The sequence below is a fragment of the Rhinopithecus roxellana genome, chromosome 8 (genome assembly GCF_007565055.1).
Source record: "Rhinopithecus roxellana isolate Shanxi Qingling chromosome 8, ASM756505v1, whole genome shotgun sequence".
Lineage (NCBI taxonomy): Eukaryota > Metazoa > Chordata > Mammalia > Primates > Cercopithecidae > Rhinopithecus > Rhinopithecus roxellana.
This window is the reverse complement of record NC_044556.1, coordinates 43,256,988-43,268,924: the sequence shown is the minus strand read 5'-3', so window position 1 is coordinate 43,268,924 and position 11,937 is coordinate 43,256,988. Positions and strand designations below refer to the sequence as shown.

General features: G+C 53.0%; 1 protein-coding gene across 4 annotated transcripts; it reads right to left on the bottom strand.

Annotated features, from left to right (window-relative positions):
• Nucleotides 1–95: 95 nt before the first annotated feature.
• Nucleotides 96–11,518, bottom strand: CRTC2 (CREB regulated transcription coactivator 2). 4 transcript variants are annotated; one of them, XM_030935710.1, is made up of 14 exons: nucleotides 11,496–11,518; nucleotides 7,801–7,902; nucleotides 7,608–7,724; nucleotides 6,985–7,046; nucleotides 6,268–6,336; nucleotides 5,993–6,096; nucleotides 5,549–5,578; nucleotides 5,315–5,394; nucleotides 5,141–5,190; nucleotides 4,763–5,007; nucleotides 4,007–4,410; nucleotides 1,536–1,805; nucleotides 879–1,065; nucleotides 96–750 (listed from the first exon to the last, which is right to left on the bottom strand). In XM_030935710.1, exons 3-14 carry the CDS (start codon nucleotides 7,638–7,640, stop codon nucleotides 530–532), a joined length of 1,755 nt encoding a protein of 584 aa, XP_030791570.1. In that variant the 5' UTR covers nucleotides 7,641–7,724; nucleotides 7,801–7,902; nucleotides 11,496–11,518; the 3' UTR covers nucleotides 96–529. The 4 variants fall into 4 exon arrangements, with proteins under 4 accessions (XP_030791570.1, XP_010363043.1, XP_030791569.1 ...); XM_010364741.2 differs by having other exon boundaries at nucleotides 11,202–11,501; XM_030935709.1 differs by lacking the exon at nucleotides 11,496–11,518 and adding an exon at nucleotides 11,229–11,487.
• Between the last annotated feature and the right edge of the window lie 419 nt (nucleotides 11,519–11,937).

Below are 11,937 nucleotides of genomic sequence, written 5' to 3'. Positions count from 1 at the left end.
AAGAAGATGCAAAAAGCCTAATAGATAAAAAGACCCATGGCCCTATAACTCCCTAGATCCCCAGCCATGCCCCAAATAATAACCGACCACACCAAGGGTTTGATATTTTTTTATTAACATATAATAATATATTTAATAAAAAATAGTATCCACTCTGGCTCTCTCCTCCATTGCAAGGGGAAGAGTGGTGAGGAGGGGCTGGCACTGCCCACCCCTAGGCATCCGGACAAGCCCTGCCTCCAGGGCTCCTCTCTATCCCCTGCTTTCCAACAGGCTCTGACCTCCAGATAGACGGTTCAAAGTTACAAGTGCTTTAGGCCCTCCCTTGAGTTCCCCCAGGCCCACCCCTTGTGCAGAATTCAGGGGCCACCTGGACAAACCCCTTGCTTTTTCTCATTCTTGGCATCCTTCATTCATGCTAGAAAAAGGATCTGGGGACAGACAGCAGAGTCTCTACCTGCCAGGGGGAAGGGAGGAAAGGAACGGTGGTGGGGGATGGGGCCAAGAAGAGGGATGGTGATGAGGCCCCTCATTGGAGCCGGTCACTGCGGAATGAATCCTCCACAGCAGGATCGGGCAGCAGGGCACAGGGGTCACTCAGCATGTTTAGCCCTTCCAGGCCCAGTGGCTCCATGCGTAGCTCATCTTCTAGCCCAAGCCCTAGCTCCAACCCAGCTGCTGACACCTCAAAGCCAGGCACTCCGGCCAGGGCTGCTGCAATCTCCTTAGAGAAACCTGGAGAGGAGTCCCCTGTGGGTAGAACAGATAGGTGAGGACCCCATGTCCTATAAACTTTTCCAAGACCCCTCAATCTCCTACTCATTAGTGAATGTGTCATTCCCTCCTTCCATTTCCCATCACCAGCCACCCCTACTCACCTGTGAGGATGATGTTAGGCCCTGAGCCATGGCGGGAACAGTGGGTCAAGTTCTGGTGGTTGTGGGTGTGGGGATCCTGGGGGCCACCCATTGGCCCCTCACCCCCTAAAAATCCAGGCCCTTCAGAAAAGCCAGGGGGATCCAGCACCAGGCTGGTTGATGGGCTCTCCATGCTGAACTGCTCCAGCTATGGACATACAGACAAATCTTGAGGAAGTAGGATTTAGAACTGGTATCCTGCCTAGCCCTGCTAACATATCCCCTTTGCCCAGAAACCTTCATCCACCCCAGGAACAGAGGCAATGACAGAGGGAGGTGGCAGCAAGCAGAGCGACAGAAGCGAGCACGGGGCCCGAAGTAAGTATGGGCACCGTACCTGCTGGGCCAGAGCATGTGCATGCCAGGAAGAGAACGGGTCAAGGCAGAAGTCATCAAAGAGCAAGCTGAGCAGAAATAGAGGGGCAGGAGTAGGGTCAAACGCAGGAAGAGAGGAGCCCCAAGCTGGCAGTACTATGTTACCTCCAGGGAGACGAGATCTCCCCACCACCCACCCCACCTAGATCTCCCCATTCACAGTGCACCAGCCATGCCATTCAGGCCCCATTGACCCACCCTCACCCCCTCCCCTGCTTTTAAGCAAGGAGCCTGAGTACTCACATTCCCCAGGTTGAAGTCACTCATTGGCCGGTGGTAAGACTGTTGCCCGTGCCCACTGGGCCCAGGTGGGTACAGTGTCCCGTAATGAGACTGCCTGCCTGGGGGCTGCCCACCTGAGGACTGCACTGAACAAGACTGAGAGGGCAGTCCTGGCTGCTGTAGAGACTTTGGGGTGTGTGGCTGGGTAGGCAGAACCAGACTTGGGGAGCTGTATGGGTATGGGGGCAACCGCTGGTCAGTGGACAGTTTACTGGTATCCAGGGGGACGCCCTGAAAAGAAGTAAAAAGAGGGAAGCTTACCGCTCAGTGTATACCCCAAGAACTCTTAGGGCTTCCCACCTTCTTTAGCTACAACCACTCCCAAAATAAATGTGACAACATTCTACATTCTCACAGGCATCCCTGGGGTTGAGTGCAGTTACTCAAAAATGGGTATTAGTTGGCAGGGTGTGGTGGCTCATATCTGTAATCCCAGCACTTTGGGAGGTCCAAGGTGGGTGGATCACCTGAGGTCAGGAGTTCGAGACCAGCCTGGCCAACATGGTGAAACCCCCGTCTCTACTAAAAATATAAAAATTAGCTGGGTATGGTAGCGGGCGTCTGTAGTCCCAGCTATTCAGAAGGCTGAGACAGGAGAATTGCTTGAACCCAGGAAGTGGGAGGTTGCAGTGAGCTGAGATCACGCCACTGCACTCCAGCCTGGGCAACAGAGCGAGACTCTGTCTCAAAAAAAAAAAAAAAAAAAAAAAGTGCATATCAGAATGAAAGTGATATAGTGAGGCTAACACAGGGGTAATTTTAAATCTACTACATAAGTAAACTATTCTTTTTTGAGACAGGGCCTCACTCTGTTGCCCAGGCTGGAGTACAGTGGTGCAATCATAGTTGGAACTGAAGCCTCAACCTTCCTGGCTCAAGTGATCCTCCCATCTCAGCCTCCCCAGTAGCCAGGACTACAAGCGTGCACGACTGCTCCTGGCTAATTTTTTATTTGTTTTAGAGATTGAGTCTCACCATATTGCCCAGGCTAGTTTTGAACTCCTGGACTCAAATAATCCTCCCACCTTGGCCTCCCAAAGTGCTGGGATTACAGGCATGAGCCACTGTGCCCAGCCTTAGAAGTAAACCATTCTTAAACCTTGGTACTTGAACTATTTATTGTTAGTAAATAAGGAACTAAGGTTGAGAACTGCTGTTCTATAGCCGTGAAGAGGCCCGAGGGAGTGGGAGAAGAAGGAAGGAAAAGGAGAAAGAAAGGAAGGGAAGTCAAGCTCACTCCACACTCTGGGAACACAGCCCTTGCTAATCTGGCCTCAGTCTTTCCTACAAAAGCGGGGACCTGAGTAAAGATGGAACACAGAACACACATTCCAGGGATAGCAATGAAGGAGGAAAAGTTGGGCAGAGGAGAGGGAAAAGAACATTTGGATGAAAGAAAAGAGGAGCAGAGATAGCGAACAAGAAGAAAAGGATAGGAAGGGAGACAAGGGCTAAGAATTTCATCTTGGTGGAACAAGCCCTAAACTAAGAGTTTCAAATTCTAGTCTCAACTCTCCCTAACTTGCTGGGTAAACTTGGAAAAGACACTTTCCCTCTAGGTCCTACTTTCTCATCTATTAAGTGAAGGGATTGGGCTCCACAGTAGGAGATTCTCTGATTCTACAAATTCTTTTTTTTTTTTTTGAGACAGAGTCTTGCTTTGTCACCCAGGCTGGAGTGCAGTGGCCGGATCTCAGCTCACTGCAAGCTCCGCCTCCCGGGTTCCCGCCATTCTCCTGCCTCAGCCTCCTGAGTAGCTGGGACTACAGGAGCCCGCCACCTCGCCCGGCTAGTTTTTTGTATTTTTTAGTAGAGAAGGGGTTTCACCGTGTTAGCCAGGATGGTCTCGATCTCCTGACCTCGTGATTCGCCCGTCTCGGCCTCCCAAATTGCTGGGATTACAGGCTTGAGCCACCGTGCCCGGCCTGATTCTACAAATTCTATGAAATTAGGAGGGGATACAGGGGAGGAGATGGGACAGGATAGGGGCATCAGATAACAGACAGACACGAAATGGATAGGAACAGAGGAGGCAAATAAAAGGAAAGGGTAAGCTACTATTTGTCAAGCATATACCTGGGCTATATGTGGTGCTAAGTATTTTATGTATGTTATTTCATTTGATCCTCATGAACCATCCTTGTTTTAGAAATGAAACTACTGAGGCTTACAGAAACTAAATAACTTGTCCAAGGTGACTGCTAGTAAGAGGTAGAGCCAGGATTTGAAACTAAAAATGCTTAACCACAGCTTTTGTGTTTGCACTGTGAAGCAAGAGACAAGATGGATAAAAGATGGGGCAGGTGGAGGACAGAGGAATGGAAGGGGATGAGTATAGAGTAGGTATTTGAGGAAAGGAGGGTGGGAGGGAAACAACATGGCAGGAGAAAAGGGAAGGGAGACAGACATGCAGGGAAGGCAGCCACGCATACCTGAGTGATGGAAGACAAGGTGGGTGACATTGTTGGCGAAAACTGTTTGGGCAGCTGCTGTTGGGACCTTCTGGCGTCGGCTGGGCCCGCGAGCAAACTCAGGGGGCTGAGGGGCACACGGCGGTGGTGGGGGGAGGCCCCAGGGGTAGAAGCAGGGTAAGGGGGGGTGCCCAAAACAGGAGATGAAGTGGAGGAGGAAGAGGAGGAGGAGAGAGCCGGAGCACTGAGTGAGGGGTGGCCCAGGGAGGTGGTGGGTAGTGCATGGCGGGCCAAGGAAGAGGCAGGCAGAGAGGGGTGGCTGTGGGAGCCCTGGAGCTGGGGCTGAGGACTGCTCAGGGAAGCCTGGAGGTTGGGATTGCTTAGGGAGGACTGCAGGGATGGGTGGCTGAGAGGTGAATGAAGTCCTGCAGGCACAGACAAAAAACCAGAGATGCCAACATTACTGATGGGAACTGGGCCCCTTTCCACCCAGAATGGGTAGCAGTGACCAGACTATGAAAGCAGCAACACAACGTCCTCCCTACTCTATCCCTGACAGCACTGCCCATCTGGGGGCTGCCCTTCCTCTTCTTTCTAGGAAACACCACACCTACCAGTTATCACTGGCTGAGAACTGCCGTGAGGGAATCCTGGGGTGCAGAGGTGACAGGCTGGTGTGGGCGGTCACAGCAGGATCTCAGGTGCTCAAACCGCCCTCCCCTTCATCCCTCCAGTCAGGCAGCACCCAGTGGGCACATGGCCAGGACAGCCACTCACCTGGTGCATCATAGCCTGGGCCCAGGCCCATGCCCCCGCTGATGCCCAGGTGAGTCATGGTGTGGGTCAAATTGGAGGTACTGTTGCCCCCACTCAGGCTAGGGTAGGCTGTCTCTTCAGGGTCCAGGGGGGTGGGCAGTGGTGGGGGAAAGTGCAGGTTGGTGAGGTCAGGTAGGGAGCCCCCCGTGTTCATGGCAGGTGGGAGGACAGGCACATTGGCAGGCTGGTCAGGAGATGGAAAGATGCTAGGGGAAAGAGAGAAAAAGAAAGATGTAAATAGGAGTGGGGTGCGGTGGTCAGGGAACAGCAGAGATCAGTCTTCTACATCTCCCTGTACTTCCTTCCCCCAACTCTCAGCCAACCTCAGGGAGTACTTACTTAATTCCAGGGACTTCACAGGACCGAGGTCGGGAAGAGGATGAGGATAGCTGAGGAAAGAAGGAAGAATATGGAAAATGAGGACAGTGCTCAGTGGAGAACCCTGCAAGGCCTGCCCCATGGCAAGGGGATAGCAGAGAGACTAGTGGGTGACACCCGGTGGCCTCCACCTACCTTCTTAGCATCCCACGGCTTCAGCAAATGCTTGTCATCTAGCAAGTTCTCCTCAATAGCAGGTACTTGAAAGAGAAAGACTGGTGATGGGAGAGTTGGAGAAAGAGCCAGTAAGGCAGGACAGGAAGCAGAAGCAGGTGGGAAGGAGTCCTGCTCCCTGAACCTGCACAAAATCCCAACACCAGCCCAGAAATTCTTTGGCATCCAGTACCCACAGCAGTGAGGAACACATACCTTTGGGGTCCATTTCACCATCCAGAATACCTGCAAGGGATACAGTGGCGTTGGCTGCAGTGCCCACTTGCCTACCTGCTTTAAATAGCTCCATGGAGGCCAGGCGTGGTGGCTCACTTCTGTAATCTCAGCACTTTGGGAGGCTGAGGCGGGTGGATCACGAGGTCAGGAGCTCAAGACCAGCCTGGCCAAGATGGTGAAACCCCATCTCTACTAAAAACACAAAATTTTAGCTGGGCGCGGTGGCAGACGCCTGTAACCCCAGCTACTCAGGAGGCTGAGGCAGGAGAATCACTTGAACTCGGAGGGCAGAGGTTGTAGTGAGCTGAGATCGTGCCATTGCACTCCAGCCTGGGCGACAGAGTGAGACTCAGTCTCAAAAAAAAATAATAAATAAATAAATAGCTCTGTGGTTACTCCCAACCCTGGGACAGGGCCACTTACCCCCACGTCGGCTGGGCAGGATGCTGGGAGGTGTGGGGCCTGGGTAGGTATCCTGGGGACTGGGGTTCATCACACTTGTATGAAGGGCAGAGTCAGAGCTTGTCCTATGGGGGGAGCAGGAATGAGCTGACACCAGTGACAGTCTTCCTGGTCCCTAAGCCCTGCCCAGCAAGGGAAAACACTAGCTGGGCTGGAAATGGGGGGTGGTGAGGGAGCAGGGCCCCAGAAACTACAGATAAGAGGAGATGTGGCCTAAAGAAGGCAAAGGCCATCACCTGTTAAGTGCAGATGGTAGTCGAAACAACTGCCCCTTCTCTGCAGGGAAATTGCCCCAGGGCATCGTCCTGGGGTAGAAAAACAAAGTCATGAGGAGGAAGGCTGGCAGTGGACAAGAAGGTGGGCATAGGGGTTGGAAAATGTGGGGCAGCCAAGATGGAAGTGAAGATGGCTAAGCTCCCAGATCATCCCCTTTTCTTTCTGGTTCTTCTCCTGTTTATGATTGACCCCTCCCCCAGTCAATCTAAGAGAGCTGGAAACTTCTCTCTGCCAGGACCAGCTGAATGGGAATCTTGGAGCCCAGCACCTCTTCTGGGTATGAGCACTGAAGGTGAGATGGACAAGGGGAGAGTTTCAGAAATCTAAAAGTGCCAGAGCACTACATCTTGCACCCACCTTTGACAGAAGGTTGCCATTTTCACCTGCCCCTCTGCCATTCTCCCCTCCCCCTTACACACACACCCCAGGCTGGCTACGGTTCCCATTGGTTCTGCTCTGGCTGGACTGGGAGGCTTGACCACTCGTGTCAACATGGCCAAGGCTGGACTCTGACCCACCTACTCCAACTGCCTCCACCTCTCTCAGCCCTGGCGTTATAGGAAGAGGTACTGTTGAAACCTTAGCCCAGTAATCCCAGCCCCAACCCAGAAGGGGCAGCTCCCTCCAGAAACACGTCAGAGAGTAGGCAGGAGCTTCTGCCTGCCCTGGACACTTACCTTCGCCAGCTAGACTCTGGGGGAGGAGATAAGTAGGCAGGACTGTAGGGAGAGCTGTCAATGTGAACAGCACCAGTTAAGGAAAAAAGTAGAGAGGACAGATGAGATAGAGGCCAGATGAGGAAAGAACAGTGGAGGCAGCAGATGAGTTGTTTCGAGAAACACATACCTTTCTCCTCTTCTATAAGGGACAACAATAGGATCAAAGAATGGAAGAGAAGAAGGGAATCAGGTCTAAAGGGGCTGAAAAAATCCAGGAGAATGTCCAGGCAGGACTTCGAGGATACAGGGACACATGTCTCTGAGACTGAAAACTCAGAAATGTGAGGAGAAGGGATACAATCTCCTTTAGCAAGAGACAAGGAAGGCTGCCTCTGGCAGCAAGCTGATGTGAAGACAGCCAGAGCCAGCCAGACACAGGGGGCACAGCCTCAGGAGCAAAAACTCCTTATCACAGGAGCAGGTGCTGATGCAGGAGCTATGGTTGTTTTCAGGGAAGCTGGGTAAAGAAGAGCTCCAGAAGAAGGATGGGACTGCACAACACTTCAAGTGCTTCCTATAAGTCCCTGAGGAACCCCATCCCACTACTTTTCAGACACTCCCAAGTCCCCTGTGAAGGATATGTGGCGGGGGTATCGGCGAAGTGGGGACACCATTCTTCGAGGATCTCGCTGCACCCGTTCCACCAGCCCATGGTGCCGCGTGCTTCGAGATGAATCCAAAGGTGAGTGGAGGGGGCTCTGCCAAAAAGGACAGAAGTCAGCAGAGGAAGCAGCCTAAAGAACCTCCACTCCTCCCTGGCTGGTGTCTACTCACCTGGAACTCGGCCAGGCCAGAGCCAATCTGGTTAACATTGGGCAGAGACCCACCATAATGAGAGCTCCTTGTGTATGCCAGTCGCAGTTTTTGGGCCTGTAACTGAAACATGGGGAACAAGTGGGAATGTCAGGAAGGTCCTGAGCACTATTTCCTTCAGTCATCCTTGCTATCTCTGTCACCAGGATATGCTGCTGCTGTCACTGCTTTTAAAATATCTAGGCCAGGCACAGTAACTCACACCTGTAATCCCAGCACTTTGGGAGGCCAAGGTGGGTGTATCACGAAGTCAGGAGATCGAGACCATCCTGGCCAACATGGTGAAACCCCGTCTATACTAAAAATACAAAAAATTAGCCGGGCGTGGTGGCGGGCACCTGTAGTCCCAGCTACTCGGGAGGCTGAGGTAGGAGAATGGTGTGAACCCGGGAAGCAGAGCTTGCAGTGAGCCAAGATCGCGCCACCGTACTCCAGTCTGGGTGACAGAGTGAGACTCCGTCTCAGAAAAAAAAAAAAAAAAATCTAGGCCAGGCACAGTAGGTCACATCTGTAATCCCAGCACTTTGGAAGGCAAAGGTGGGAGGATCGCTTGAGCCCAGGTGTTGGAGACCAGACTGGGCAACACGGTGAGACTCCGTTGCTACAGGAGGATCACTTGAGCCTGGGAGGTAGAGGCTGCAGTGAGACGTGTTTATGTCACTCTGCTCCAGCTGCCTGGGTGACAGAGTGAGATCATGTCTCCAAAAAAAAAAAGTAAATAAAAATAAAGAAATAATCTGCCAGAAAAAAGGCCAGTGTTGGGGTTTGAAAGGTCCACTGAGATTTGGTGCAAATAACCCACCAGAGTCCATCTGCAGACTGCCCTCATCAATGATATCACTACTGTTTGACATCATCCTGCCAGGCAGAGACAGATATTCTGCTCAGGACCTGTCTCATTTGGCATCACTCTAAGCAGAGTTCCTGAGGGGCTGCCAGGAGCCCCCGGGCTACTCACAAGGGAGAGTGCCTAGTAGGAACCTCTGCTTTCTTTCTAGATGAGTCCAGGATTAATTGGGACATTAAGAGGAAGGCTACAGGTGGATGTCACGGAGCCATTACTGCCAGCCTTTTTCCTTCCCATTCTGGAGAGCACAGGCTTCTGGGCTCTGCCACTTGCCCAGCCTCAGGAAGGCTACACAAAGCCTGCACCTCCCAAACTAGAACATCCAAGGAATGACAACTCTCCTAGCTAGAAAAACAGCACCAAAACCAAGGGACATTCTTCCACTGACTCCTAAGGCTCCTGAATTGGCAGGGAAGTCTGGAGGAAGAGGGTGGAGAGAGAGCAGTAGCCCACTCCAGCATGGGCCAGAGCCATCTTCCTGGTCTCATCCTCACTTTGGGGAGATATGTCTGGCATAGACGTCAGACAGCCTGACATGGATTTAGCCTGTGTACAGATATCCTATCTCTGTGAGAGGTGAGCATCTATTTCCAAGGCTCAGCCCCTGCCACCAGCCAAATAAACAGGCCCAGGGCAAGGCCATGGGGAGGAGGGTAGCTGAGGAGAGGCAAGTTCTAAGAGCTTCCAGGGTCACACTCTTGTACAGAAGCCAACATCAGAACTGACGTTCTGTTCCAGGAGGTCAGCCTAGTGAGTTCAGTGGGCACTGTGCTGACCTCTGGACCACTTCAAGACCACTATCAACATATATGGCAACCCCAGTCTCTCAGTGGTATAGCCTCCTATGACCATCTCTGTCTCAAATGAGCCCTCCCACCTGGCCAGATAACAGGCTGAGTCCCAGGTCTCTTGTCCCTAGCTCTAGACTTTTGGGTCCCCTGGTCATGTAAGCCCACTAGACTTTTCTGTGTAGCTGATAAATTAACCAATAGGAGCAAGGTGGGTAGAGGGGGCCTTTTAAGAGATCAAGGCACCGTAAAGAGAAGCCCCAGCTTTTGAGTTTCGCACAACCTTTCTTTGCACATACAAGCCCTAAGATCCCACCGTGCCTCTGCTAGAATCACAGTCCTGAGGGCAGGGCCTCATGCTATCAAGATCAGACTCCCATCTTCCTGTCTCTGTCCCCAACATGATGAAAAAGTTCCTAAAGGGGAGCAATCTACAGTTAGATCATAATCCTCACAGTGGTTACAGTGGGTTATGCACACACATGCATGTAAGTGTGCACATGTATGCACAGACACCCTCCCAGATTTGCCTCCCCACCTAACTTCTGACTCCCACAAACTAGGGCACATAGTCCCTAGAGACTCAAAGGGGAAAGGACGAGGAAAAAAAAAAGACTAACAGAGTCAAGGGGGATACACACAAAAATACAACCAGAGTCAGTCACAGATGCAACCACAGTCAGACCAGCAGAAAAAGGCTAGAGATGTAGTAACGTTCCATCATCAACCCTTAAATTCCTTCTAGCTCTCTGCCATGAGGAATCACTGCAATATCCTTATTGCAGTTTTTTTAGAAGAATGTGTCCCTAAATTAAGACTGCATACCACCTAGGCGGACTCCCACCCCTTGGTCCCTCTGACATCCAGCCTTGGAAAGCAAGAAATCAAGGCCGGGGGGCTTCAGAGGCAGCCTGGCAGAGGCCTGAAAGTTCTCTCAAGAACTTCCTAGGAATGAATATTCCCTACACATAGAAGACCCTCCAAGGCACCCTACACACGGACCCACAAAGCAGCCATTTCCCTAGAAAGCTCAGCAAACCATAGAGTTCCACACAACTTATGGTCGAACGGTTACCCAGTTTTAGGATTCAAAACCCTACCTCTCCTCCAAGGAGGCCAGGACAAAACACCAAGCAATGGACCTCACCTTCATTCACGTCAGGAAACCACAAGAAGTATTTGAAAAAGGAAGCAAAAGGACGGGACGCAGGAGGGGACTTCCTGCCCCACTCTACACAGCACCGCTCGTTCAAACCACGCAAGGGGCCCTTTCCCGGGGGCACCAAAGCGCAGAGGGCAGAGGGACCAGTTTGGAGGAGATCACAAACTCAGAGGAGCCAGGTTACAGGCAAGCAGCCCTTCTCCCAGGCCATACCCCAATACCAGGCATGCTTCAGTAGCGTCCTCGAGGGGACTCCGTCAGGGATGCACAAGGACCACTCACCTCCTACCTCTGCCGGACCCATCTCCCCTCTCCGCCCACTCCCGCCTCACGTACTCGGCCCCCCAGTCGCCTCTACACCCCCAACCTCTCCAGTGTTTCGGTCTCCCCCGGCAAAATCCTTCTTCCTGCCCCTCGGCCCTCAACCTGCGCCTCCCAAACGGCGGCGCCCGCGTCCCCTGCCCCGTTCCGCCTCCTTCGCTGCGACGCCCGCCCCCGCCCCGCCTCTCCGGTCTCCGCTCTGTAACTGCTCAGCTCTGCTCGGCTCCCCGGCGCGGCCCCTCACCCGGGTGGAGCCGATGTCCATCATCACCTCCTCGAAGGCCGCCGTCTCCTCGGCCTGACGCTGCTTCTGCAGCGCGATCTTCTCACTAAATTTGCGCGGATTGGAAGCCGAGGCCGAGGTCGAGGCCGAGCCAGGCCCGTTCGCCCCCGACGTCGCCATCTTCCTTCCCCGTCCCTGCCTGCCACCCTTCCAGTACCAGCCGCGGCCTTCGCCGCGGCCCTGGCCCGGCTCCTCCAACCGTAGCCACCGCCGCCTCAGCGAGCACCGCGAACCCGGCCCCAGCCTAGCCCTGACCTGTTGAGCGCGGGGGCCGCCGGGAATTGTAGTTTGTTTACGAGACTCCTTCACATCGCCAGTCACGCAGCACCGGGAGGAAACGGACTCCACTTCCCAGCAGCCCTGCTGACTCCGGAAACTGGGGACTTCGCTCCACCCTCTCGGCTACTCCCTGAGAGGGGTAAGCTGGGAAGAGTAGTTCTAAATTAGTCCTGAGACTACGAACGGAAAGAAGAGAGGGATTAAAGAGAGAGGAAAGGAAGAGCGAGGGGAGCGAAGAGGAGGGGAGGGGGACCGGGAAAGAAGTACCAAGACACAAAGGAGGAAAAATTTGGTTATCTTCAAGGAAGGGGACTATCGGGGCCTGAGTGAAAACAGTGAGACCAAGAATCTTAAAACAGCTGTAAACATCTGGGACTCAGGCCCTCTCAGGCTGGCCACGTGCCCACCCCTTTCCCAA